Source organism: Myodes glareolus, chromosome 4 (genome assembly GCF_982192425.1).
Source record: "Myodes glareolus chromosome 4, mMyoGla1.1, whole genome shotgun sequence".
NCBI lineage: Eukaryota > Metazoa > Chordata > Mammalia > Rodentia > Cricetidae > Myodes > Myodes glareolus.
In genome coordinates this window covers 45,745,901-45,771,493 of record NC_142029.1, presented here as the reverse complement: position 1 = coordinate 45,771,493, position 25,593 = coordinate 45,745,901, and the positions used below count along the sequence as shown (strand labels likewise).

At 42.0% G+C, this 25,593-nt stretch overlaps 1 protein-coding gene across 2 annotated transcripts; it reads left to right on the top strand.

Moving 5' to 3' along the window:
- Pgm3 (phosphoglucomutase 3) lies at positions 1 to 25,291 on the top strand. Of its 2 annotated transcripts, XM_048435778.3 has the most exons (13): positions 1 to 140; positions 1,710 to 1,915; positions 4,715 to 4,899; positions 6,444 to 6,511; positions 14,628 to 14,761; positions 15,705 to 15,900; positions 17,620 to 17,777; positions 18,243 to 18,326; positions 20,472 to 20,570; positions 21,877 to 21,990; positions 22,740 to 22,862; positions 23,935 to 24,108; positions 24,890 to 25,291. In XM_048435778.3, exons 2-13 carry the CDS (start codon positions 1,712 to 1,714, stop codon positions 24,977 to 24,979), a joined length of 1,629 nt encoding a protein of 542 aa, XP_048291735.2. In that variant the 5' UTR covers positions 1 to 140; positions 1,710 to 1,711; the 3' UTR covers positions 24,980 to 25,291. The 2 variants fall into 2 exon arrangements, with proteins under 2 accessions (XP_048291735.2, XP_085545605.2); XM_085689479.2 differs by lacking the exon at positions 21,877 to 21,990.
- Positions 25,292 to 25,593: the final 302 nt, after the last annotated feature.

Below are 25,593 nucleotides of genomic sequence, written 5' to 3'. Positions count from 1 at the left end.
CCACCGCGATTGGCCGGAGGGCGGGGCGTCGGGCCGGAAGCCAGGCTGGGCCACGTCTTCAGGATCTGAGTAAACTGGTTTGGTGCGCAGTGCGTGGCGGCTGCTCGAATGTGGAGAGTGCGTTTCTGCTCCGGAACTAGGTGAGCGGGCTTGGAGGCTGTCGAGCCGCTGTGGGTGGGGGTTCCTGGACAGCCATGGCTGGGGGGGGATCGCCTGATACACCTACCCACTGCTCAGTGCGGCCCAGGTCCCTGCCGACCTCACGCTGGAGGGCTGGGGAGCCGCGGGTAATCGGGAGCTGGGAGCAGAATGTACTACCGAGGATAGCAGGATGAATGAAAGAAACGGGCTTCGCTGTTTGCTCTTATAGCTTGGACACTGTTGGGCTTTTAATAACCATTTCCATACCTATTGAAATTAGTTCTAGAACTCCAAACGCATTAAAGGGTGGAAGCGTGCTGTTATATGACTGTTATTTTCCTTTGAGAGAGTTCTGGATTTCATAGGCGTGGTTGACACCCTTGTGAGTAATCGTGATACATTTCCTACTGGTCAATTTTTACAAAAATATACTCGTTCTTGTGAACAAAAGTTTGATTACTTTGGAACGGACTAAATTAGCTTGGAAAGGACCGATTTTACAAATCATGTAGAAGCAAACATTTTTCGGCATTTCTTGTGGTGTTGTGCATTGAAGCAAGAAAGGACAATAAAACAAGGAGTGTGGTTGTTAGCTGAAGGACAGCTACTCTGGGCTACCTAGGATAGAATTGACCCAGGAAGTGCACAGTCTACGAATCTGCACACACCCTGCTGACTGAGGCAGAAAACCTCAAATTAATTGGACGTTTCTCAGAGTATTAGGGGGATCAGGGCCCACGCTTGGGCAGCATTGTGCAGATGTGAGTAGTTTTAGACGTAAATTTAGAAGATTGCTGTGACTGTCTTTATGAATAAATTAGAGAGTCGCCTTGGAGATGTCCTGGCTGATCTTGGAGGTCTTTTTTTTATTTTTTATTTTTTTTATTTTGGTTTTTCGAGACAGGGTTTCTCTGTAGCTTTGGTGCCTGTCCTGGAGCTAGCTCTTGTAGACCAGGCTGGCCTCGAACTCACACAGATCCGCCCGCCTCTGCCTCCCGAGTGCTGGGATTAAAGGCGTGCGCCACCACCGCCCGGCAATCTTGGAGGTCTTATACAAGAGGAAATGGTTGCACTTTGCTTTTCTTTTGGGATGGTTTCTCTCTAGTTTGGGAGGAGTAGTGAGCGAGCCACATGGATTTCCCAGGCATTTGGAGGTTTCAGCCCTTTGCGGATCTGACCTTCAGCCTCGGTCTTTCACTGGCCTCACACCAGACTTTATATTAATAACTGGGGCTCACACCTAAGTTGACCCCTTTGTAAGGTAAGATGATCTTTGATCTTCTAGGAGTCTCTGAATATAGATATAGAAGTCATTATTTTAGAAAAATTCATCCTAGAGGCCAACGGGGAGAGGAGTGGACAAGCTGATTTCTCTTTTGGAGTGCACAGTTTAGGCAGGAGCTTCTAGTTAATTCTAACTCTGGGGATTCCTCCCTCCCCCTCCTCACCCCAATGTGTTTCTTTGGAGAGGGTCTCAGTGAAACAGGAGTGTTACTTTGTGCTGGCAGTTTGGAAGCAAATGGTCCTTGAAAGCTTTTTGTTCATAATAATATTTCTTACTTTTGCAGACATGGATCTAGAGGCCGTTTCTAAACGCTCAGCATTCCATGCCAAGCCCCAGGGGCTCATTCTCCACTATGGGACTGCTGGGTTTCGGACAAATGCCCAGCATCTCGATCATATCATGTTTCGAATGGGATTACTAGCTGTCCTGAGGTCAAAGCAGACAAAATCCACCATTGGAGTCATGGTTACGGCCTCACACAATCCTGAGGTAACAAGTTGGTGTGCTTATTTACAAGACTACAGCCCGAGTGTCTGAGCACTTTGAACCAAAGTCCACATTCTAAGGCCTCCTAATTTGTATGGTCCTCTGGGTTTGAAGCAACTCTCTCCTAACAATTGTCCGGCTGAATTGGGTGTGGAGGGAATGAAATGAGGCTATTTTTTTGGAAAGTGTCCAGAGTAGAGAAGTAACAGAATGTCCTTCCAAGTTTGGATGGAGACATTATCAGTCATGATAGTGTCACAAGGAACTGAAGAGGTAATGCAGGGGAACTGTTGTAAGAGCCCGCTCGTTTGTCCTTGGCTGCTCAGCCCTGAAATAATCACACAGAAACTGTATGAATTAAATCACTGCTTGACCCATTAGCTCTAGCTTTGTAGTGGCTAACTCTTATATCTTAATTTAACCCGTCTCCATTAATCTGTGCATCACCACGAGATTGTGGTCCACCAGCCAAGTTTCAGCATATCTGTCTGGTGGAGGATCCATGGTGTCTCCTGACTCAGCCTTCTTTCTCCCAGAATTTTGTTTAGTGTTTGCCGCCTAGCTAAGTTCTGCCCTGATCTAGGTCTAAAGCCATTTCTTTATTCATTAATGGTAATCACAGAATACAGAGGGGAATCCCACATCACCTCCCCTTTTCTGTTTAAATAAAAAGGAAGGTTTTAACTTTAACAAAGAAAAATTACATATAACAAAACAGTTATCAAGCAAGAATTACAGTTACAATATTTATATCTACTTTCTATCTATTCTTCAACTCCATCAAAGACTCCAGAAGGATATAATATTACCTAGGTAAAGAGGAGGTCCATTGTAAGCAATTTCTAAAACTCTAGAATTGACAGAGACATCTTGCTGCCTGGAGAGTCACCCAAAGTTCTTCTATACTGTTGGAGCATCCATCTTTAGCCTACAGGCTTGTAGTATTCAGCAGACTTTTCCATGAAGCAGGAAATTTGAAGATCTGTTCTGCCTTATAATGGCAAAGTCCATCAGTTACTTTTTTCTGTGTCCTGCAGAATGTCTGGCAGACTCTTTTATGTAATAGGAACCCCGAAGGACCATCTCACCTTTAGGCAAGTTCAGCAGTCATTTCTCTGTGGGTCCTGCATGTCCAGTTCATATAGCATACCATCAAGAAGTTCAGGCAAGAGTGGTTTCTTGCCCAAATGGCTAGCAAACTCCATAAGGAGCCTCTTTGATACCCATCATCCTCTTGAAGTAGACTGGTGCTGCCAGGAGCAGAAATGTCTCATTGTCATGAAAAGTCCAAGTTCTTAAAACATTTTAAATGCCATATTCTGAAGGTCTCTGAAAGATTTGACTAAAATATATCTTTATATATCTAAAAACTTAACTAACATGACTACAAGCTTGACTATTACAGATGATTATCTATTAGCCTATATTTCTTGATTATACATTTTTAAGTAAACTGCACAATCACAATATCTTAGGAGCAGAAATATATATCAGTAGACCAAGATCCATACCAATGCAAATTATTCATTTCTATATCATATCCCTCTTTAAATGTAAATTTTTGAGGGTGTGTGGGGCAACCTTTCGGGGGGTGGGAGTCTTGGTTCATCAAACCACATTAGTCTGGAATTAGTCCACAGGTTCTCATTTTCTGTGGAAACAAAAGAAGAACCTCTTTTCCAAACAACAAATCCTTAGACCCATATTTTGAAATCAAGATACCTTTAAAGTATATATGTTGGCTTGACTTAGCAGTCCCCAGTATCAGATGCCTCTCTGCAGTCAAAAAATTCAAAGAAAACGCAATAGTATACATAATCCAGACTCTTTGTGTATATTCCATCTTTATGTGGCGTATTCTTTCTTTATTCCTTTTAATCTTGGACTGTCTGTACTCTGTCTCTTTAAAGAATTTACCATTTTTTTAGAACCATTTACTTCTTTTTATAACTGTCTATATACCTTTACTTCTCTCTCCTAAGCCTACGTATTTATCCAACAGTGTGTCTCATTTAGAGGTCTTTTCTATCTGAATGTGTTTTTATTGTGTATTTATAATTATTTTCTGACCAGGACTGCTTCTTAAAATGCTAAGTGCTTTTCTAAAAAAACTAAGCTGTGGTGTTGCTAGAGCAAATACGGCACTGCTTGCTTGCTGTCCAGCATGGTGGAACTGTTTCCTGCCTCTGAGAGCCATGTACATTGCCCCATTTTCAGGCGCACAGCCGGTCTATGTTGCCATTAAGCCAGTTGTCACACTCTGTTCATAAACCCCATTTAAATGCTCCATAGCCAGATCTCTCGAAAGAGTCAAGAGTTTGTGATGGCAGCACGGCCCAGGGAGCCACAGCTGCATGGCTTTTTTTTTCCTGCTACCTCTGAATCAAGAAAACCTCTCTTAAAGGAGCCATGCCTCTGCTTGCTTATAGCAAACAGAGCCCACCCAAGAAAATGCTGCTACCAAGCCATGTTTAATTCTGTTCTTTTGTGTCTAGGATTTATTTTTAAGCTTTTAGATTTTACGTGAATGTAGTTAGCACATGTTGGAGCGCCAATCTGTAGTTTTCCCCGCCTAGGTAAGTTCTGCCCTGCTATAGGTCCAAAGCAGTTTCTTTATTCATTAATGGTGATCACAACATACAGAGGGGAATTCCACATCAGGGAAACACCTGTTGGTGCCTGGCATTGGTGCCAGTGGTCCCCAAGGCAGCTGCTCAGCCGTCAGTTGGAGGGATGACAGCAAAGGTTCTTCCTCTAGTCACTTCCATTCTGGGCTCCCCTTAAGGTTTGTTTCTCTTTTAGGAAGACAATGGTGTGAAACTGATTGATCCGATGGGGGAAATGTTGGCCCCTTCCTGGGAGGAGCATGCTACCTGTCTGGCCAGTGCTGAGGAGCAGGATATGCCTCAAGTGCTTACCGCCATCGTGGAGAAAGAAGCCGTGGATCTGCAGCAGCCCGCCTTCGTAGTTATTGGCAGAGACACCAGGTGATGATCAGAGTTGCCTGCCCAAGAGCGCATCTCTTTTCAGGACCAAGACCAGTGGGAGGGACTAAGAGAGGCTCAGTGCTCATCTTGCTGACTTTTTGCCTTTTTAAGTGGCACATGGTGACTGTCCGGGTTTGGAGTCTCTCTAGTTTTAAACTTTATAAAACTTCAGCAGGTCTTGTAGTCTTTGGGAGCTTTCATCTCAGGGTTGGTGATGAATGAGAGTTACATGAAATAACAATGTACAAAATAGCTGTTTGCTGCATGTTAGAAGCACTTAATTATTTTGACACTTTGTAGGATTATTTCCCGCTGCAGTCAGAGCACATAATTTTAAACAAACCACACTTAGAGACTGGGTTTCTAGTCTGTTGCTGGTTCCGATGTTCTGTCATTTCTTTATTCTGGAATTCAGGGGAAACAGCGTTTTATAGTCGCTCTACTTGTCACTTTCAGCAGCTTTTGCCTTTACAAAAGCCTGCTTTTTTGCAATGTTAAAAGTTACTTTGAAACAATAGTAGTTTTCCCTTTTATGCAAGTTCTGGCTTCATCGAAGTCTTCTTTCTCATTCTCTGGAAAGCTTGGATTTAGTTTTTACCCTGTGTCGTGTTACCAGGTTTTGCAAAAACTATTCACTCATTAGGTCCATAAATAGCAGAAATAGCTAGTTGATTTATTCCCTCAAGTCAGTTAGTATCCCATTACTGTGTTTGGCTCTTACCTGTAGTTACATAATGATTCCCTGGCTTTTCAGAGAGGAGTACTTTGTTATGATTTTATAAAATGAAAACTAGGTTCTATGCTCTCAGTAGTTTAAGGCCCCATACTGAATGTGTGCATTCAGTCTTGATTGTTGCTGTTATTAACTAAGATACATATTGCTACAGTCAAACTAGGAAAGGTATTTGGGTATGAGTTAGGGTACCTTTTATATCTTTTAAAATATTATTTGTGTGTGCTTGAGAAGGTTAGAGTTATCAGATCTTGGACTGGAGTTACAGCCAGTTGTGAGCTGCCTATGTTGGGAATTGAACTTGGGTCCTCTGCAGAAACAGTATGCACTCTAACTACTGAGCCATGTCTCCAGCTCTCTTTTACATCCCTCCCCACTTTTTCCTTTTTTGGCTAATACAGAGTATTGAACCCAGGGCCTTATGTATGCTAGGAAAGGACTTCTACTGGGCTGCAGTCCTAGCCCCTTTTTAGATTCTGATAGAGTTTCACAAATTTACCCAGTCTGGCTTTGCACCCACTCTCTGTAGGCTTTGAACTGAGTGATCCTCCTGTCTCAGCTTCTCAAGTAGGTGGGAGGAACCAGTGGTCTGCATCCGCATACCTGGCTCTTTGTATTTTCTTTGTAAATTTAAAAGCCAAAATTTTCTAAGCAGTCACCTTTGCAAAGGCTCCTGGGAAATGCTTGTAATTTACCCTCTGTTTTTTGCCAGAGTTGACAGTTTTCAAATTCAGTGACCGTGCTGTTTTGAAATTGTGAGCACACTCCTCCAGTGCTTTCCCGTTTACTAAGTCTTTCTTTCCTTCCACAGGCCCAGCAGTGAGAAACTTTCTCAATCTGTACTAGACGGTGTGACTGTCTTAGGAGGCCAATTTTATGGTATGTAGTACCATAAATTTTATGGTATGTAAGTAAATCATCAAGGAATTGTTTTTAAATTTTAAAAGTAGCACATACTTAAATTTTGGAAGTAACAAACAATAAAAGTTAAGAAATCAATTACTAGATAAACTTTTAAAATATTGCAGGTTTTTCTGGGCAGTCATATGAGTTTGTCCATGGGACATAGCATATTAAATCTTTTCCGCTTGTGACCCCTTCTGTCTGATATATTTTCTACAACACCAGGTATATAGTTATATAAAATTGCAAGTTTGGTGTTTGCTGATCATAAATCATAAAGAAACTTATTATAAAAGAATTCTTTATACATATAATTTTATCATTTTTTGTTTGTTTGTTTTTTGAGGCAGGGTTTCTCTGTGTAGCTTTGGTGTCTGTCCTGGAACTAGCTCTTGTAGACCAGGCTACTCTTGAACTCACAGAGATCTGCCTGCCTCTGCCTCCCGAGTGCTGGGAGTAAAAGTGTGTGCCATCTTCGCCTGGCTATATAAAATTTTATCATTTTTAAAGAAAGAAAGCAAATTCACATACTAATTAGATGGGTGTGCTTATTTTTTTACATAAGAGTTCAATCTTGGCTGAGTATTTGACACTGTCAACATTTTCCAGAGATTTGAATATTTTTATTATATAATTGTCAATGGTGAGAATGCTGCTTGGCCTTAATGCATAACAGAAGTATGTTTAGGCCCATTTCAGAAATGGTTGCAAATCCTGTTCTTATTTGAGCTTCTGCCTCTGATTGCTTACCTGGTCAGTCTGTAGTCTGCTATAGGTGGGTCTCTTTATGTCTGTTCAGAGAGCTGTCTCCTCTGCTCACCTGAATTCAGATTGCTGGGTCATCTGGACAAACAGAGATCCTGCATTGTTGGGTTAAGCCACAGAGAGCTTGAGGCTTTTTCGGTGCAGTGTTTATAGTAAGGATTGACAATCTTTTTTATTTTTTGTATGTGTGTACACACACAAACGTATGTGTGTGCATGTGTGTATGTGTTGGTGTATGTATGTTGAGGCCAGAAGTCAGTGTTAGGCATTCCTTGATTGTTTCCTACCTTATATGCTGAGGCAGGGTCTCCCACTTGAACCCAGAGCTCCCTGTTCACCCATGCTTTTCTCGGGCGCTTGGCCAAGGACATTGTGACGAGACTTGCTAGCTGGCTTGTCCCAGGGAACTCTCTTCACTTCCTGAGTGCTGTTTTCTCATTTGTCACGAGTGCTTTCTTTGGCGACTCCACTGGGTAATGCTTTCAATTCATTCATGACAGGAAAGAGACTCCCTTGCAGCAGACTAGGGTTAGAGGTGGGCCATCATAGCTGCCCAGTATTGCCTGGGTGTTTGTGTGGGTGCTGGGGGTCCTAATCCAATCCACCTGCTGTCTGCCTGTGCTTTGTTCACTGAGTCCCTCCTGCCCCCCCCCCCCCCCCCCCGTCATTGTTATAGGAAGAAGGTGAGTGGTCTCACCTTCTTCATTGCTTTCCACCATAGCTTACACCCTTAGAGTTGCCTGCACGGTGGCAGTTTTCTCTTCACCCTTCTGCTTGCTTGGATACATTCCTTCTTGGTCCTCTCTGCTGCTTGTTTTCTGTCCCTTTCGATGAGGGCTGCTCGGTCCCCTCTTTGGTCTACATCCAGCTACCTTCATGCCGATATCCATTCGCTGTCTGCTCCATGGTGTCTGTTCCACCGCATGTCACAGTCTAGTTAGATACCCGCATTCTCTCATGGTGTGTTTATGTGGATAATGGGGATGCTCATCTCAGTCAGCGCTGCTTCATACAAGCCAGCACCCATCTGTGCCATTGGACAAAGGCAGTGATGTCAATTGTGTTTCCCCAGATTGGTTCCCTGGCCATGGCTGGGCTGAGTCTTCACTTGGAGCCTTGAACCAGTTTGCTTTCACATTGCCAGACCCAGGTTCTGTCATCCCAGAGTGATCGTTCTCTAATCTGTTCTGGTTCTAAGTGCACCATCTCTAATGTGTTAAAGATAGGATAATTGGAGTGTTTTTTTATTTTTTAACACCTTGCTTATTTCCTTTCAGCTATTTCAAGGGAGGCTAATCAAATTGCCATTTAGTGAGGACAGTAAGACTAGGGAGATAAGCAGGGGCCAAATAACTTCAAAAATGGGGATTTGGATTGTGTCCCACATGCAGTGGGGCTTAGCGAAGGGATTTTATGCACAAGAATAATGTGAATTGGGGGAGGAGATCAGCGGCTGTGGTGTGTGCAGTGCGCTTTGTGTATGTAAAAGATTTCGCAATTTGGTTAAGGCTAGAGCTATGAAAAATAACCTGTAGGTTTCTGGGTTGATCAGTCAGGTAGGGAATTGGAAGATGCTTTTTTTTTTTTTTGAGTGTGTGTAACAGTTACATAGTGTGCGGTTAGTCTTTGTCACCTGGGAAAAGGGAAGGAACCTCAGAGAATTACGTTCATCAGATTGGCCTATGGCTATGTCAGCAGGGCAGAGGCCCAGCCCATTGTTGGCTGCCATTCTAGTGCAGGTAGGCCTCCTTTGTGTAAAAAGGTAGCCTAGAAAGCCATGGAGAGCAATCCTGAGCAAGCAGCACTCCTCCATGGTCGGTCTCGCTTCAGTTTCTGCCCCCTGGCCTCCCCTCCATAGTGGATCCTTTCCTCCCCAAGTTAGTTTTGGCCATGGTGTTCATTGTAGCAACAGAAAACAAAGGTGAATACTAAGGATTTGGTAATTTCAGTATTGCTCTCAAAATCCTTGTTTCCTCCTTTCGCATGTCATTTAGAATACTTTTTTATTTTATTTTGACCTGTTTCCATTTAATGAAGTTAGGTGATTATCCCCATTTTTCTGCACCTCCTCTCAAATCCTTCCACCAGAGCGACTTGGCCTCCTGAGCTGTTGTCCTGTGTAGCTGCTGGCCTAGGAACTTTGCCTGTTCCTGGAGTTTGCTCCTTTGCCTGCTACAGACTCTTCCTCTGAGTTTCACCCATCTCAGTAGTTCTCAACCTTTGGGGGTCGCATGTCAGACATCCTGCATATCATATTTGTAATGAGGAGCTGCGGGCAGGCCTGCTTTTAATCCCGCATGGCTCCCGCACGGCTAGCTTAGCTCCGGAAATAACAACACACAAATTGTATTCATTTAAACACTGCCTGGCCCATTATCTCTAGAGAGTTAGTTACTGGCTAACTCTCACATCTTCATTAACCCATTTCTAATAATCTGTGTAGCACCACGAGGTGGTGGCTTACCGGGAAAGATTCAGCATGTCTGACCTGGTGGCTGGCTCCATGGCGTCTGCCTCATTGCCTTCTTCCCAGCATTCTGTTCTGTTTACTCCACCTACCTAATTTTCTGTCCTATCAAAGGGCCAAGGCAGTCTATTAACCAATGAAAATAACACATAGACAGAAGTCCCACCTACATCATTTCCCCTTTTTTTCTATTTGAACAAAAAAGAAAGGCTTTCACTTTAACATAGTAAAATTACATATAACAAAACAGTTATCAAGTAAGAATTACAGTTACAATATTTATATCTATTTTATCCGTATCATAGTAATGGAAAACTATAACTATAACTAACCATTCTTCAACTCCATCAAAGACTCTAGAGGATATAATATTACCTAAGTAAACAAGAAGTAAGCAACTTCCAAAACTCTAGAAATGACAGAGATATCTTGCTGCCTGGACAGTCACCCAAAGTTCCTCTGTACCATTGGGACATCCATCTTCAGCCTTCAGGCCCATAGTATCCAGAGACATTTCCATGAAGCAGGAAATTTCAAAGGCAGTTCAGTCACTATCTGCTGTGTCCTGCAGAATGCCTCGCAGACTCTTTCATGAATCAGGAACCCCAAAAGATCATCTCACCTTTAGGCAAGTTCAGCAGTCCTCGCTCTGCGGGTTCTCTGTGTCCAGTTTATACAAGAGTCCAGGCAAGAGCAGTTTCTTGCCCAAAATGGCTAACAACTCCATAAGGAGCCTCTTCGATACCCATCTTCCTCTTGAAGTAGATGGGTGCTGCCAGGAGCAGATGTGTCTCATTGTCATGAAAAGCCCTAAGTTATTAAAACATTAAATACCATGTTCTGTAGTCTTTGAAAGATATGAAGAATGCCTGTCTGAAATATATCTATGCACATCTAGAAAATCAAACTAACATTACTACAAACTTGACTATTATCAATGATTATCCATTAACAACCTATATTTTTAATTATACATTGCATTTTTAAATGAATTACACAATCACAATACCTCAGTCAAGATCAAAAATATATATACATATAACAAAATTGACCTTAAAATCCATGCAATGCAAATTATTCATATCTATATCATATCCCCCTTTAAATGTAAAAGAACATTTATAAGCAATATTTGGGAATATGGACGTAGTTATTTCTCTCTAAACTTCTTCCTGCTGTATAGGGGCACTGTTAATCAGGTCTTTCTCGGTAAAACCTGTTTGCTAGCTTCATCTCAGTTGGCAGTTGAATGAAGCAATTTTTTGAGGGTGTTCACAGCAACCTTTCAGGAGGGCATGGTCTATCATACCATATTGGGATAGAAGCAATCCACAAGGGTCTCATCCTCTGTGAAAACAAAAGAACTTTTCCAAAGCATCACAACCTTAGATCCAAATTTTGAAGTCAAGGTATTTTCAAAATATTCGTCTTGGATTAGTTCAGCAGCATTTATAAACAAATATCTTTTAGCAGCTGTTGCTCCTTCCTCAGCATTCAAACAATTCAAAGAGAGCATAATATACAGTATTAAGATTCTCTGTGTATTTTCCATCTTTATGCGGCTTTATTTTAACCTCTATTTCTTTTAGTTTTACTTTTACTTTTTGAGACAGGTTCTCTGTATATCTTTGTCCTGGAATAACTCTGTAGACCAGGCTGTCCTTGAACTCACAGAGATCTACCTGTCTCTGCCTCCCCAGTGCTAGGATTAAAAGTATGTGCTACCACACCTTGAAATCAGATTTGCCTGTCTCTGCCTCCCAGGCATTGGGATTAAAGATGTGTACCACCACACCCTACTTCTCTCTTTCTTTACTTTAAGAACTTTAACTTTTTTTTTCAAGCCTGCATATATTTTAAACACACTATAAACCATTTAGAGGTTTTTTTTTCTTTGAATCGCTCTTGACTGTATATCTCTCTTTTTATGACTACATGAGTCTTTAAGGAGAGGGTTAAAGCCATGGCTTTGATGACTGGATCCAGCCCACTTCTTAGCTTTCCAGCCTCATGGTGGAGGTACCGGCTGGAGCCATTTTTATTGCCACAACTCTATGGCGTTTCAAGTTCCTTGCCAGCAAGCAAGCCGCAGCATTCTGCTCACAGACCACACTCAGTCGGACTGCCTGCCTGAAAGAGATTGCCCTGGCAGGACAGCCCAGAAAGCCGGCATTTTAAAACAGCACAGCTTTTTTCCTGCTACGGTTGAAAACTGAAAAGCATGCATTCAGCTTTTCATCAACACCGTTTAAGTGTTTCGTGGCAGTACCTCTTAAAGGAGCTGCAAGGTTTTGCAGCTAAAGCTGAGTCAGGAAACTTCTCTTAGATGAGAGTGCTTGCTTGCCTCTAGCAAGCAGCGCAGACCTGAGAAATTGCTGCTACCATACCAAAAAAACATGCTTTACTCTATTCTTTCCTAAGCTTTCTCAAGCTTTCTGTGGATTCAGTTATCCATGTGGTCACCACCTACATCACATATTTATATTACAGTTCATAACAGTAGCAAAATTACAGTTACGACGTAGCAATGAAATAATTTTATGGTTGAGGGGTCACTTGAGGAGTCACCATAACATAAGGAACTCTATTAAAGGGTTGCAGCATTAGGAAGGCTGAGAACCATTGGTTTAACTCATGCCTAGCATTCATTTCTCTTGCTTCTTGCTCCTGGTGTTCTGAGTCCAGTTCTGTATGAAAGGTGTTCGTTTCCTTGGAAAGTCACTTGTGGCACATTTATTAAGATGTATTATTTTGGCAGAGTTTAGTGTTCTACCAGGTACCTTGGCCACTGCCTGATTGGGTCTGCTTTAGTTTGCTAGTGACTGGCATCTTTTGGACTCTGGCGATGTTCATTGGGGCAGCAGTGCCACACAAGGGCCAGTGCTTATGGAGACATCTCCTGAGGGACTCATTTGTTCTCCTCAGTGTTAAGACACTGCAGGAAGTGCAGACTTGGGGTGACCCAGTCGTGATGCACCCTTATAATGTGAATGAAGCTTCAACATTCTAAAGGGCTATTTTTCTCCTGGGGTCCTCATCTTAGCCTAGTGACATGTTTTTCTGCTTAAAGGCCTAGCTCTCCTGTTTAGAGCAATGTCCCCAAGGATACCTTCAATCCTGCTCCTGGGAGTCACAGAGACTTAGGCTTGATGATTCCTGTCAAGTGACAAGGAATTTTTCAAAGAGAATGCCCTCTCTTCTTCCCTTCCTTGTCTTTAGTTTGAGATAGGGTCTCACTATGTTTCTTGGCTGGACTCAAACTCAGAGATCCACCTACATCTGCCTCTCAGATGCTGGAATTAAAGGTGTGTATTGCCACCCTGGGCTGAGATCTTTCTCTTATCTGTATTTTGGTGATTTTTAGGATGCTTCATTTGAATTTTATCTGAAACCTATTTTAAATGATTATTTTTTGCTATTATTATTATTAGTTTACAATTCTTTTAGAGTTATGCACCATGTCCTTATAATGATACTGTTATGGGTTTGAGGTCATTCAGAGAGTCACAGTTTGACCATGAATAAATTTTAAGCAAAGAAGAGGCTTTATTTACATACTGGTGCCAGGTCTACACCTGGGATTTGGGACTCCTAAGGTTTAGTGCCTAGTTACATTAGTCAGTAGTGTATAAAGGCAAAACTCACAAGGCTATAATACTTCCTGTGTTTGTACAATTAGAGGCAAGTATACATCCTGATGTCCTTCCTGCCCAAGTGTAATCAAGCACACATCCTGTCCACATGCAGTCAGGGAAAGCAAGCTTGTTACAGAAGTAGTTTTTATTGTACATGAACAACATTTTCATTAAAGTTCTTCAGGATCAGACGGTCAGACAGGAGCAGACGGTCAGACAGGAGCAGACGGTCAGACAGGAGCAGAGGGTCAGACAGGAGCAGACGGTCAGACAGGAGCAGACGGTCAGACAGGAGCAGCCCCAGCTCTCTGGGGAGGTGTTCTGTTGTTGGGAAAGTGGGACTTACAGGCTAGAGGCATTTTTGTTTTACAGATCTCTTAAGCACAGTAATTAAAACTAAAAACATAATGTTAGCCATTACAAGGCTAGTTGATATTTATGCATTTGCATATTTTGAAAGTTTGGCTTTATGTTTTCTGAGTTTCTGGTATAATCCACCCAACTAGACTACCTGTGAGTACCCATGGGTAGAAACAAAGATTTATTGGTGATCAGACTGCCAAGACACACACACTCTCTCTCTCTCTCTCTCTCTCTCTCTCTCTCTCTCTTTGGTGATCAGACTGCCAAGACTCTCTCTCTCTCTCTCTCTCTCTCTCTCTCTGTGTATGTGTGTGTGTGTGTGTGTGTGTGTATGTGGCTGGGGGTGGGGTTCCGCAGAAAGAAGAGCAAAATGATGGGAAAGCAAGCAGATTTTACATCACAGGGTGGGGACTGGAGCTGATACTGACCTGGAATTGGGTGCCAGGCCCCCTAGGTAACTGATCTTTGGGGGAAGGTTAATGACTGTCCCTGGCAGACTGTATCAGAAAGTGTAAGCAGAAACCCACCTGTAGGGTTGTTTACATGATAACAGACAATCTCCACACCTTTAATCCCAGGTGGAGCTCTGTGAGTTGGAGGCCAGCCTGGTCTACAAAGCGAGTTCCAGTTTAGCCAGGGCTCTTACGTAGAGAAACCCTGTGTCGAAAAACCAAAACCAGATATACAATCTTTCTGTTTATCAGGTCAAAGTCCTTCTGTTTTGGACAATCTCACGAACACTGCCATCTTTTTTGCGGGGTGGGGTGGGGGTGAGGAGTGGGGGGTGGAGAGTCTGGAGCTAACATTCTTAAGGTATGAATTCATGTGAGCACCTTCTGTGCTTTTTGTGTTTGTTTGGCAGATTATGGCCTGTTGACTACACCTCAGCTACATTACATGGTGTATTGTCGGAATTCCGGAGGCCAGTACGGAAAGGCAACCATAGAAGGCTACTGCCAGAAACTCTCCAAGGCGTTCGTAGAACTTACCAAACAGGTGAGACAGTTTTTCCATCATGATTAGAATTTCAACAGGTGAATGTAGTAATACAGCCAGTCAACAACCTAATTTTCAGAGTTCACCTCTTGTCCTCTTTCCTCCGACTGGGGCTTAGCTAATCTGTGTATGCTGGCGAGGCTATAGTAGCAAGGTGCATCCTGGGGAACCTCATGGTGTCTTTGTGGTCGTCAGTATTCAATGAGATGAACTTGACTATAATGTAGATGTTCCTGGCTTGAGAAAGTACTGTTGGGAAGGAATTTCTTTTAGGTGGATTCCCTGGAGATGTGTCCGGTGACTCACTGGACAGCGCTGTTCCTGCTGCTGCTTCTCAGAGCTCAGGCTTTGGTGTGGGGACTGGTGAAAGACGGATACTAAAAACACATCCCCCGGGACTGGAAAGCTGGCTCAGTGGTTAAGAGCATTGCCTGCTCTTCCAGAGGTCCTGAGTTCAATTCCCGGCAACCACATGGTGGCTCACAACCATCTGTAATGAGGTCTGGTGCCCTCCTCTGGCCTGCAGACATACACACAGACAGAATATTGTATGCATAATAAATAAATAAACATATATATATAACAAAACATCCCCAAGCCCACACGCCTGTGATATGATACGCCTTGCCGAGAATGCTAGTGTTACTCAGACACCTGCATGCCCGCTGCACATCAAATGGCTGTGAAGAAGGAGAGCGCCGCTGTGCTGGGACGCGGCTCTGATGCAGCTGCTCCTCTGTAAGCTGTCACTCAGTGGCTCCCCTGTTGTGCTGTTCAGGTTTACTTCGATGTTTTGAAATTCATTTGACTATGTACACGTTTTCTGCATTAAATTAGACAGGTAAAGGGAAATGAAACGACCTTTTCAATTACACATACATGCATGCGTCATAGTGCTTCTCTTTGGTGACTTGTTTTCCTGCCATGGCTTTTTCCTTTGAAGGCTTCCTGCAGTGGAGATGAGAACAGGTCGGTTAAGGTCGACTGTGCGAACGGCATAGGGGCCCTGAAGCTAAAAGAAATGGCACATTACTTCTCCCAGGGCCTGTTGGTCCAGCTGTTTAATGACGGGACTGCAGGGAGGCTCAACCACCTGTGCGGTGCTGACTTCGTGAAGAGTCATCAGAAACCCCCACAGGGTATGTCCCGGGGACCGTGTGTCCCAGCGGCCCTGTGTCCCAGCGGCCGTGTGTCCTAGTGGCCCTGTGTCCCAGTGGCAGTGTGTGCACCTGCTGCTAGAGTTCTTTGGAGCCAGCCCACTTTCAAGCTAAGCTGTCTCTGAGTGAAGAATCACAAACTCGTCACCTTTGGGTCCTTAGAAATCTTCTTGTTTCTAAGTGCCATTCAAAACACGGTCAGCTCTTGCTGAAAACTCAGACAGAAAACAGCACATTAGCAGGACAGCTCTCAAAACTGAGGTCCTGTCAGATCCGAAGTGCTGCGTCAGCACACAGGGCCCTACTCCCTCTCTCATTTAGTCTGTCCAGGGTGGGATGCACGTAGGCTGGGAATTTCTATTCCTGGTGGGTTGCCAGGCTTTGCTGGTGGCTCAGGCCCAGTGAGTGTGTGGAGAATCACTGATCCGATGGCAGCAGTTGTAAGTAGCTTCGTCTTCCTGTCTGCACTAGACTGGCTGGAAAGGGAATGGAAGGCTGCCTTTACATCCTCAGTGGATTCAGTGTTCCCCATATGGGAGGATTGGGAAAACCCTGTTCTTGTTTTAATTGTAGTAAAGAGGTATTCTGGATGCTCCCAGACCCTAACCTTGCCTGGCTTGCAGATGTATTGCTTGGGCCACTGAGTGTTTGTCTGTGCTCTGATTTCTCTATCAAAATCATCCAACCCCCATCTCCTCACCACAGCTGCCTTGCATTGGCCTCACTTGTCTGGCCTGTTCTGATTTACTGTAGCAAGCATTTAGAATTTTAATGTATATAACCTTTTCATTGGAGTGCTTGTTTCGATATTACTTTACCTGTCCTTCAGTTCTGGACCTTCATCCATCTGTCTGATTGTTGAGGTCTTCCTCTACTCTTGTGATGGCCTCTGTACTGAGGAAATCCAGCCCTCCACTCTCCCCCAGGCTGTTTTTCTGACCTGCAGGCAGCAAAGCTAACAGAGTCTGGCTTTGTCTGCTGCCGTCATTGCTAAGGGACAGCAATAAATCTGATATAACAGTTGCTACTTTGTGCAGATCCTCAGTGAGCAATTGGAAGTTACATTTCTTGTTGCTGTTAGTTTAAAAAGGTAAAATACTTATATTAGAATTAAGTCAAAGCACATATCTTATCTCTTGCTGATTTTTATTTCTGATATGTAAAGGAAAGAAATCTCACCTTTAAAAATCTCAACGTTTCAAATAATTAAATGGGAAACTTGTGTAGCCAAACCAACTGGTTAATAAAATTTTGTTTTAGTATAATATCACATTTCAGCATGAATAGATTTGATGACCTTTAAAGTTTGCCTTGCAAGAATTTAACTTCCTTGAAAAGTGCAAATAGCTTGACACACACCTTTAATCCTAGCACTGAGAGGCAGAGGCAGGCAACTCTTCAGTTAGGGGCCAGCCTGGGCTACATAGTGAGGTTCTGTCTTCAGAAAGAGCACCAGTAGATTTATCGGACATCAGTATTTAAAACTGGAGACTTTGGTTTGTGTTTTGGAAGGAATCTTTTAAAACATCTCTTGAAAAATTTATGGTGGATGTGCGGTACTGTTGCATATAATGTTAATATTGATCTGCTATATTGAAAATAGTTATGTGTGTCAGAGAAAAATTTTATATTTTATATAGTGGGCTTTATTCCCATTTCTTAGTCTGAAATACACTTAATCCTAATCCTCCTGTGTGCTAGGGATGGAAATGCAGTCCAACGAACGATGCTGCTCCTTTGATGGGGATGCAGACAGGATTGTGTATTACTACAGCGATGCAGACGGTCACTTTCATCTCGTAGATGGAGACAAGATAGCCACCTTAATTAGCAGCTTCCTTAAGGAGCTACTGTTGGAGGTAAGGTGGGTTGGGAAGACATCCAAGGCTTGCTAGGGAGCACTTCCACACCAGAGGCTTTGAGTGTATATAGGGGGTTTGGGGTAGTGTGAGTTCCTAATATTTGTGGCTGGAAAACAAAAATAAGTGGAAATTGCAACCATTTCAGCACAGAGGCATTAGTTTTAGTTGCAGTAAAGATGGTATTCTAGATGACTGCATTTGCGCTTTTCTTGGTATTGACTCGACTTTCTCATGCAACTTTGTGAAGTTTTGGTTCCTTTAAAACAGATGATGCATGCATTCCTGAGAATTTCATCATAACTGTAAAGCATTCAGTTCTAAGAACAAATAATACTTGAGATAATTATTATTGTCATTATGATAAGTTTAGTAATTGATTTTTTTTTCCTGTTTTGGAAAAATCCCTGTCAGAGGCTCCTGGACCTTTGATGGCGAGTTAAGTGTGTCGTTGTTCTCTTCTAGATTGGAGAAAACCTGACCATTGGTGTTGTACAGACTGCATATGCAAATGGGAGCTCCACAAGATACCTTACAGAAGTTATGAAGGTACTGCAGTGTCTTGAGTTTGCGGTCATTTCTGAATAGCGTGGGAAGGTCATTCTGTGAGGATAATCATGTTGCCACAAAGTGAACGGTGAACACAGCTGAACTACTGTCCAGGTGACAGTGACTAGGGTCAAAAGGCTCACATGTCTCTGGTGCACTTGCACCTTGGGGCATATCAAAGCCTGTGAATTCTGTCATCTAATAATGAATACAGATCTTTTTTCAAGACTAATTGAGCCACATTTGTAACTCATGAAGGCCTGAAGATGCCTCTGTCAAACACAACCCTTAAGGTAACATTACACCTATATCTTCATTGCTGTGATCACAGACGTGGAAAGCAACTTAGTCAGGAAGGGCTTATTCTGCCTCAGTGTGAATGAAGGCATACAGCCCACTGTGGGGGAAGGAATGGCAGGAGTGTGAGGCCCATGGACACATTGGGTCACTCAGGAAGTAAGGATAGAAAAGTAAGTTCCCCAGTGACTGACTTCCTTCAGCTTGGTGTGCCACCTCAAGGCCCACTTGAGATTTGGCCAAGGATAGTTGTGCTCTGATAAACCTGACATTAGGCAGTGGGAGAATCTTTGTCAGTAGTCATCTGTTGTGTTGAGAGTGTGTGCAATGGAATGTGTGCTTGGCTCTTGGAGCAGGCGAGCGAGGTTATTTCCTGTCCTTGGAGTGCTCTTTAGCACCTGCCTGTGATGTGGTCAGTACGATTGGACCGCATGGACTTTGTCTGGTTGTCTTTCCGCCATCTGCCAGAGAACCAGACCCTTCAGACTCGCTGCTCAGAGTCTGGGGTCACAGACAAAATTGGAAGCTGTTTGCTTTTCTCCAAATCCCTGCAGACGCTGGGCAGATAAGTGAGTCAGCACAGCAAGTGAAAAGGGAACAAGAAGTATGCCTGGACCAGCTCTGTCCACTTCGGTCAGTCTTCTAGAGGAGTAGAAATGAAATTTCATGTGAATTTCCTGCTTTTTAAGAGAATAGTAGATGGCCAAAAAACATCACGGAGGCTGCTTACTTCTGTCGTACTTTAAATACATGGATGGTCACAGTGGCTTCACTCCAGGGCCTTTCATGGGGTTAGTGCTTCTTCCTAGGACACATTCTGAGAAACGCAGTAGTATGATGTGAGTTTTTGTCATTGTGTGAACATTGAGTGTGTTCAGCTCTGATGGCCACGGTATCACTAGGAGACTTGACCTTCTGGTACCACTACAGCATTCATTGTCTGTTCTCGACCAGAACGTCATTTAGTGCATGAGTGTTTAGTTTGAAAATTTCATCTGTGTGTACCTAGTATGTTTAAAAACTTAATACACACCAGAAACTGTTACTTCCTATCCCATTTTCCTTTTGGATTAAGTATTTTTGGCCCTTGTCATCCTATGGTTTTTCAAGTCCAACAAATACTGATCTTACTAGATGTCTCTCTTGTAGTTTTGTATTTCAGTTTTTCCTAAATCTGTTAGACCCACCATTGATAGCCTATTTACTGCTGCTGGTCCAGTCGTGGTTATTTATTACTAGCCATGATCAGTCTTGAAAGTCTAACTGGCCTTTTTGTTACTGTTACTTTCATTTTTCAAAACACGATTTCTCTGTGTAGCCCTGTCTGTCTTGGAACTCACTCTATAGAACAGGCCTTCCTCTGTTCTATAGCTCCTAGGAGCTGGGTTAAAGGTGTGTGCTACCACACCCATCTCTAACTGTCCTTCCTTAACTTTTTAAGCCAATAGTTAGCAAGAAATAGTCTGGGGACCCAATCTAGTTTGCCACTGTTTATAAGAGTTCTATTGCAATAGCGCCCTGTACATTTGCCTCTGTATACTACAGAATGTGGGAGACCATACAACCTGCATTAGTGTAGGGTATTTACCTACAAAGGATTGGCTCTTCGTTAGAAAGCATGCAGATCTCTTTGTCCTGCATTCTCCATATTACAGCTCTGGCAACCTTCTCAAAGCAGACACTGCCACCTACTTGCAGTCATTCCCTGTGTGGGTGTTTTAGGCCTTTATTGTCTTTAGCACCAGAGGGAGGTTTCAGATTTTGTTCCTTGTTTCATTTATGGAATAATAGATATATAATTAACCAACTTTATATTGACTGTTGTTGTCTTTCTTTAATGTGTTGTAGGTACCTGTTTATTGCACCAAAACTGGTGTCAAGCATTTGCATCACAAGGCTCAAGAGTTTGATATTGGAGTTTATTTTGAAGCAAATGGGCATGGCACAGTAAGTTTTTTTTTTTTTAAAGAAGTCAACTGGTTAGCTGGCATTTTTCTTAATAATGGATTTCTGTTGTAGTTGTTAAATGACTAGGTAGTAGTAAATTACACTATGAATGTATACTTTTAGGTGCTATGACGATCCTCCATAAAAAGTGTACAATTTGTTCTTTAAAGAGCGGGGGTGAGCTTAGTTCTGTAACCAGGCATGAGGTCTTGAGTTGGATCAGTGCTGCAGAGTCAGAGGCAGGTGCATGCAGGCACACATACACACACATACCCCATAAAACCCAATAAATTATTTTAAAATGTTCTGTTCATATTCTTAAAATATTTCCACTTCTTACAGCGTAGCCATGATGAAAAGCTTTATTGGGTTTAAAGCATATACAAGCATAGGCTTTTATGTTTGGTTTTTTGTTTTCATGGCTTTCTTAGGACTATTCTGAAAAAGAACTATATATAATTCAATATAAATGTCACTATTTTAAAGGGTATAACTTTTTAAAGATTATTTTTATGTTCAGATTTTATTTAAAAATGTCTTTGTGTATCACCTTATTTTATGAATGGATTTGAGGTACACATGAGAATATTTGAATGTAGTTTAAATCATTCTCTTCACTAATTTCAATTTGGCTTTTTGAAGAGCCATGAATATAAGGAAGAGAATGTGTTTCCATAGAATGCAGCTGAAATGTAACTTCATTGATCAAATGCAAGCATTTTAAGTTTTTAAGGTGGAGTCCATAAGGTCTCTCAATCTGTTCAACTCGACTCATAGAAAAAATGGGTAGGTCTGTTCAGTTAGAATTTACTTACGAAAACCAGGTGAGCACCCTGCATTTTATTTTACCAAAAAGTGCCCATTTCCTCAAGTAATTGAGCACCATGCACTAACGTCAGTACAGGCCTCTTGAGGACTATAAAAGGATGGGTGTGGCACTTGAAAACAAAGGAATGTCTGTGGTAGTAAGTATCTGACGCCAGCTGCATACTGTGGAGTGCAGTGAACTCACGCTGATGTTGCCTCTTACACATCCTGTAAAGGGTCCTGCTGCACGGAGTTCAGGAAGTGAGCTGGAGAACACAGTGAGCTCATACGTATTCAGTTTTTATCAAAGTGGTATCTTTTAAATTAGTTTTATAATCCATAAACTTTTTCTTTAGTAATACCCTTTGCGCTCTGATTTGATTTCAACATTAATGGCAGACATTAGGCTGCCATTATTTGTCTATTCAGTTTCTACAGATTCCCCGGGAATGAAAGGTGACCTGGAGTTTCTGACTGACTTCATATACTTCTGCTGCAGGCACTGTTTAGCGAAGCAGTTGAAACGAAGATAAAAAGACTAGCACAAGAATTAGAGGATGAGAAAGGAAAAGCTGCAAAGATGCTTGCAAGCATCATCGACTTGTTCAACCAGGTTAGAAGTGGTGAGGTGACAGGCTCTGAGTTACCTTAACGTCAGTCAGAACATGGGATGTAGAATTATAAAAGGTGAAGTCCTGGCTGGGTGGTTTGCTTCTAACAGTGGTGCCCACAGTTGAGACTTGCACTAGAAATAACATTTTTTATATGCTTCCTTTTCTTGATATTTTGTCAGGGAAATGTTGAAATGTTCAAGTATACTTAGTAGCTACTGAGTATGTATTTTGTGTGTTTGGCTAACTTTTCAAAGACAACCTTGGGGAAATTCTGTCCCACTTACATGCTTGAGTCCAGCAGCAGAAACTGCAGTACTGCTATGGAAAAGCAACAGTGAAGCCAGGAGAGACATGAAGTCCGAACGTCTGATATGGGTCAGACATTTTATCCACTTTTCCTTCTAATCACAGTAGTAATGCAGGAAGCAAGGTTATAATTTCCATTTTATGAGATGAAGCTTAGAGTCGGCTCTGACTTTGTGTATCTGAATCAAGCTTATTTTCTCCATTAATATCACTGTCATGCTATCTAAAAGGAGATCTAGTTAAAGAATTTGAGTCCTAAGATGTCAGGGCCAAACCTTTATTCAGTCTAGATGTTTCTCAGGAGCTGGTGTAGTCAGCTCTGGATCCATGTCATTGTTGTCTGTCATGGTTACATGCATCACTCTGGTTGCCCATTTGCACGGATGGCATCCGTGTGTGATTATGTAATGGTGGCTTATATGCTGTTTCCCCAATCTTGCAGGCGGCTGGAGATGCCATTTCTGACATGCTGGTGATTGAGGCTATCCTGGCTCTCAAGGGTCTGACTGTGCAGCAGTGGGATGCTATTTATGTTGATCTTCCTAACAGACAACTCAAAGTTAAGGTGAAGAGAGCGTGAAACAATCTTTCAGACTATAGCGTTCTTTTAGTCTTCCCAAGTGTTTCCCGAGTGGGTTACATTTTTCGGTCTGTATTCACACTCTACTTATAAAGTAAGGAAGGCCTTACAAAAACTGCTTTATTCACACTTTAAAAAATAAGTTCTTCTGTACTTCCACTTTTGTGATAAAGAATGGTATTATGTGTGAATATGCATCATTTAAAAATATGAACAACAAAATCATAAAAATTATTTAACTAGCTTAAAAAGGTTTCTGCTTTCACAGCCCAGCTCATACTATTGTGAAGCAAAACCCAAACAGATAATGTTATCATTTTAACTGAAACTGTTGCTTCAGAATTAACTTTTAGTTCACATAATGCCATAATGCTTAAATTTTTTTCTTTTTTTGGAGACTAAGCCTCAAAGTTCTTACCCGCCTGGCTAAGTTCCCTGATGACAGACCTCACCCCCACACCAGACCACAGTATTTTTTGGAGCTAGATGTAAGCAGTAGAACCTGTGGCCTCAAAGAGAGAACTCTCTAAAGGCATTGCAGATGAATGGGTGTTTGATTTGCATCACTCTACATATTCTCCAGTAGAATTGTTGAGAGATTAGAGATATTCAAGTCAGAGTTCACAGAAATGGCCACCAAGTATTTGGATTTGCTTTTTGGCATATTTAGGAGACTCTTTCCTCAGCTCTCTTATATAATAGCTTGGCACTTATTACAGCCATATCAGTAATTAGATCAGTAACTACTGAGGTGAGACAGTAGTTATTGACCACTATTTTAATGGTAGCTCTGACTCAATGTGTAAATGTCCTGCTTGGCTAAAGTTAATTTTTTATATTCTGAAGAATTTTACTTAAATAGTTGGACAAATGTTAAAACTATTACACAGTTCTAGCTAAATACACCAGGAAATTTTACTGCAGTTCCTGTCACCTGCCCTGTGTGTCATTGATACACTGTGCAGGATAGTAACTTGAAATGGCCACCTCTTACTGTGGGTTGGACTGTTTGGAACAGGTTAAGCTTCTATAACAGATAGGAAATGTTTGTGCTCAGGTTGCCGACAGGAGAGTTATTAGCACCACTGATGCTGAAAGACAAGCAGTCACTCCGCCAGGACTCCAAGAAGCAATCAATGACCTGGTGAAGAAGTACAAGCTTGCCCGAGCTTTTGTCCGGCCCTCTGGTACAGAAGACATTGTCCGAGTATATGCAGAAGCAGACTCACAAGTAAGCTGGGAACGGGAGGAGAAAGCACTGTTTGATTGTGTTTGGTAATAATACATTTTTCTTAGAGACTAAGATTGAATGTACCAAACCGGGAGGTATATAGTTAAACAGTTTCAATTTAATTTGTTCCTCCTTGAATTTGTTCCCAAACAGTTCTTTAGTGCAGATTCTTGAGGGTGTAATGTTCTGCCTGTGCAGGAGTATTTAATATATCCTTTGTCTGACACATGCTAATTTTAACGTATTATAGATTATTCATTCTTTTCCCTCTAAAAGTGTAGTCCATGAGTTTATTTTAGTATTTCCAAAGCCGCAGGTAATGCTTGCTTTTCTTTCTGGACTTTTGAATTGCTTTTTAAATTTTTCTTTTAATGACATTCTTACTCTACTGCATTTTATGCAGTTTTATCATTTGCCCTTTTTACATGCTGTGGTTGAACTGGGGACTAGGAGACACCAACAGTTACTTACATGACTATGGGTATTCTCTGACGGAAATCCTAAGAATTACTTATTCTTAGTAGGTAACCATCTTGATTTTAAAGAGGCTTAGTTTCTTACTCCACTTTGGAAATTTTTATTAACTGAATCGAAAACTCACCTTATTTAGAAGAATCCAACCTACTTTCTATTATCTATGGACTTTGAAACTTGTTAATGAAAGATGAAAAATGTTATTTGATTAACTCTGAAACAGAATCAGGAAGCATCCTCCCCTAGACTAGCCAGTGATGGATGGCCGGCGCCATATCTCTCATTAATCTCTTAATGTGATTTGTAGGAAAATGCCGATAGGCTTGCAGACGAAGTGAGTTTGGTGGTGTTTCAGCTGGCTGGAGGCATTGGAGAAAGGCCACAACCATCTTTCTGAAGATAATTTTTATATTCTTGAAAAATGGACTTCTAAAATGTTTTTATAAAACTATTGGCAATACTGGCAGTACTCTAATGGATTTAGATCTGTTTTTTTAAAACGCTACCAGAAGAAACGGTTTAGAAGCTGGTAAATCTTATAATTGGTAATGAAGCTCACCTCTGATTTTAATCTGTATTACGTTCTAAAGTTTGAGTGTCATTAATTTTCCAGTGTATTCAGGGTGTTGGGGAATTAAATTGTATTATTTACTAACTCCTCGCAATGCCTTTGTGATTACTTATCTAAATAAACCACTGACCTATCTGATTCAGATGTGGAGAGTGGAGACTTCATATAAACCAGTGGCAGACTTTAAAGTGAGAAATAACCTGGCTTGTTTGTATAGCAGCATAGAACTGGCAGTTGGCCCATCTTTCTTTGCACTGACAGAGGCCTGTGCTCTAGTCTCACTAGGATGTGTGGTCCAGACTTCAGCTACTCTTAAGTGCTCAGAGCAGGGATGTGCTGTCCCTCCACGTGAAGTCTCTGACAGCAAAGTGATCATTCTGATACTAGGATGTTGGTAACCGCAGAAGAAAGAAAAATAAAACAATTTAAATTAAATGAGG

Excerpts from the sequence above, each read along its gene's own strand:
- Pgm3 (XM_048435778.3), top strand. The coding sequence starts at position 1,712 with ATGGATCTAGAGGCCGTTTCTAAACGCTCAGCATTCCATGCCAAGCCC. Across the intron at positions 1,916-4,714 it reads CGGCCTCACACAATCCTGAG|GAAGACAATGGTGTGAAACT; the intron begins GTAACAAGTTGG and ends TTTCTCTTTTAG. Across the intron at positions 21,991-22,739 it reads TCATCGACTTGTTCAACCAG|GCGGCTGGAGATGCCATTTC; the intron begins GTTAGAAGTGGT and ends CCAATCTTGCAG.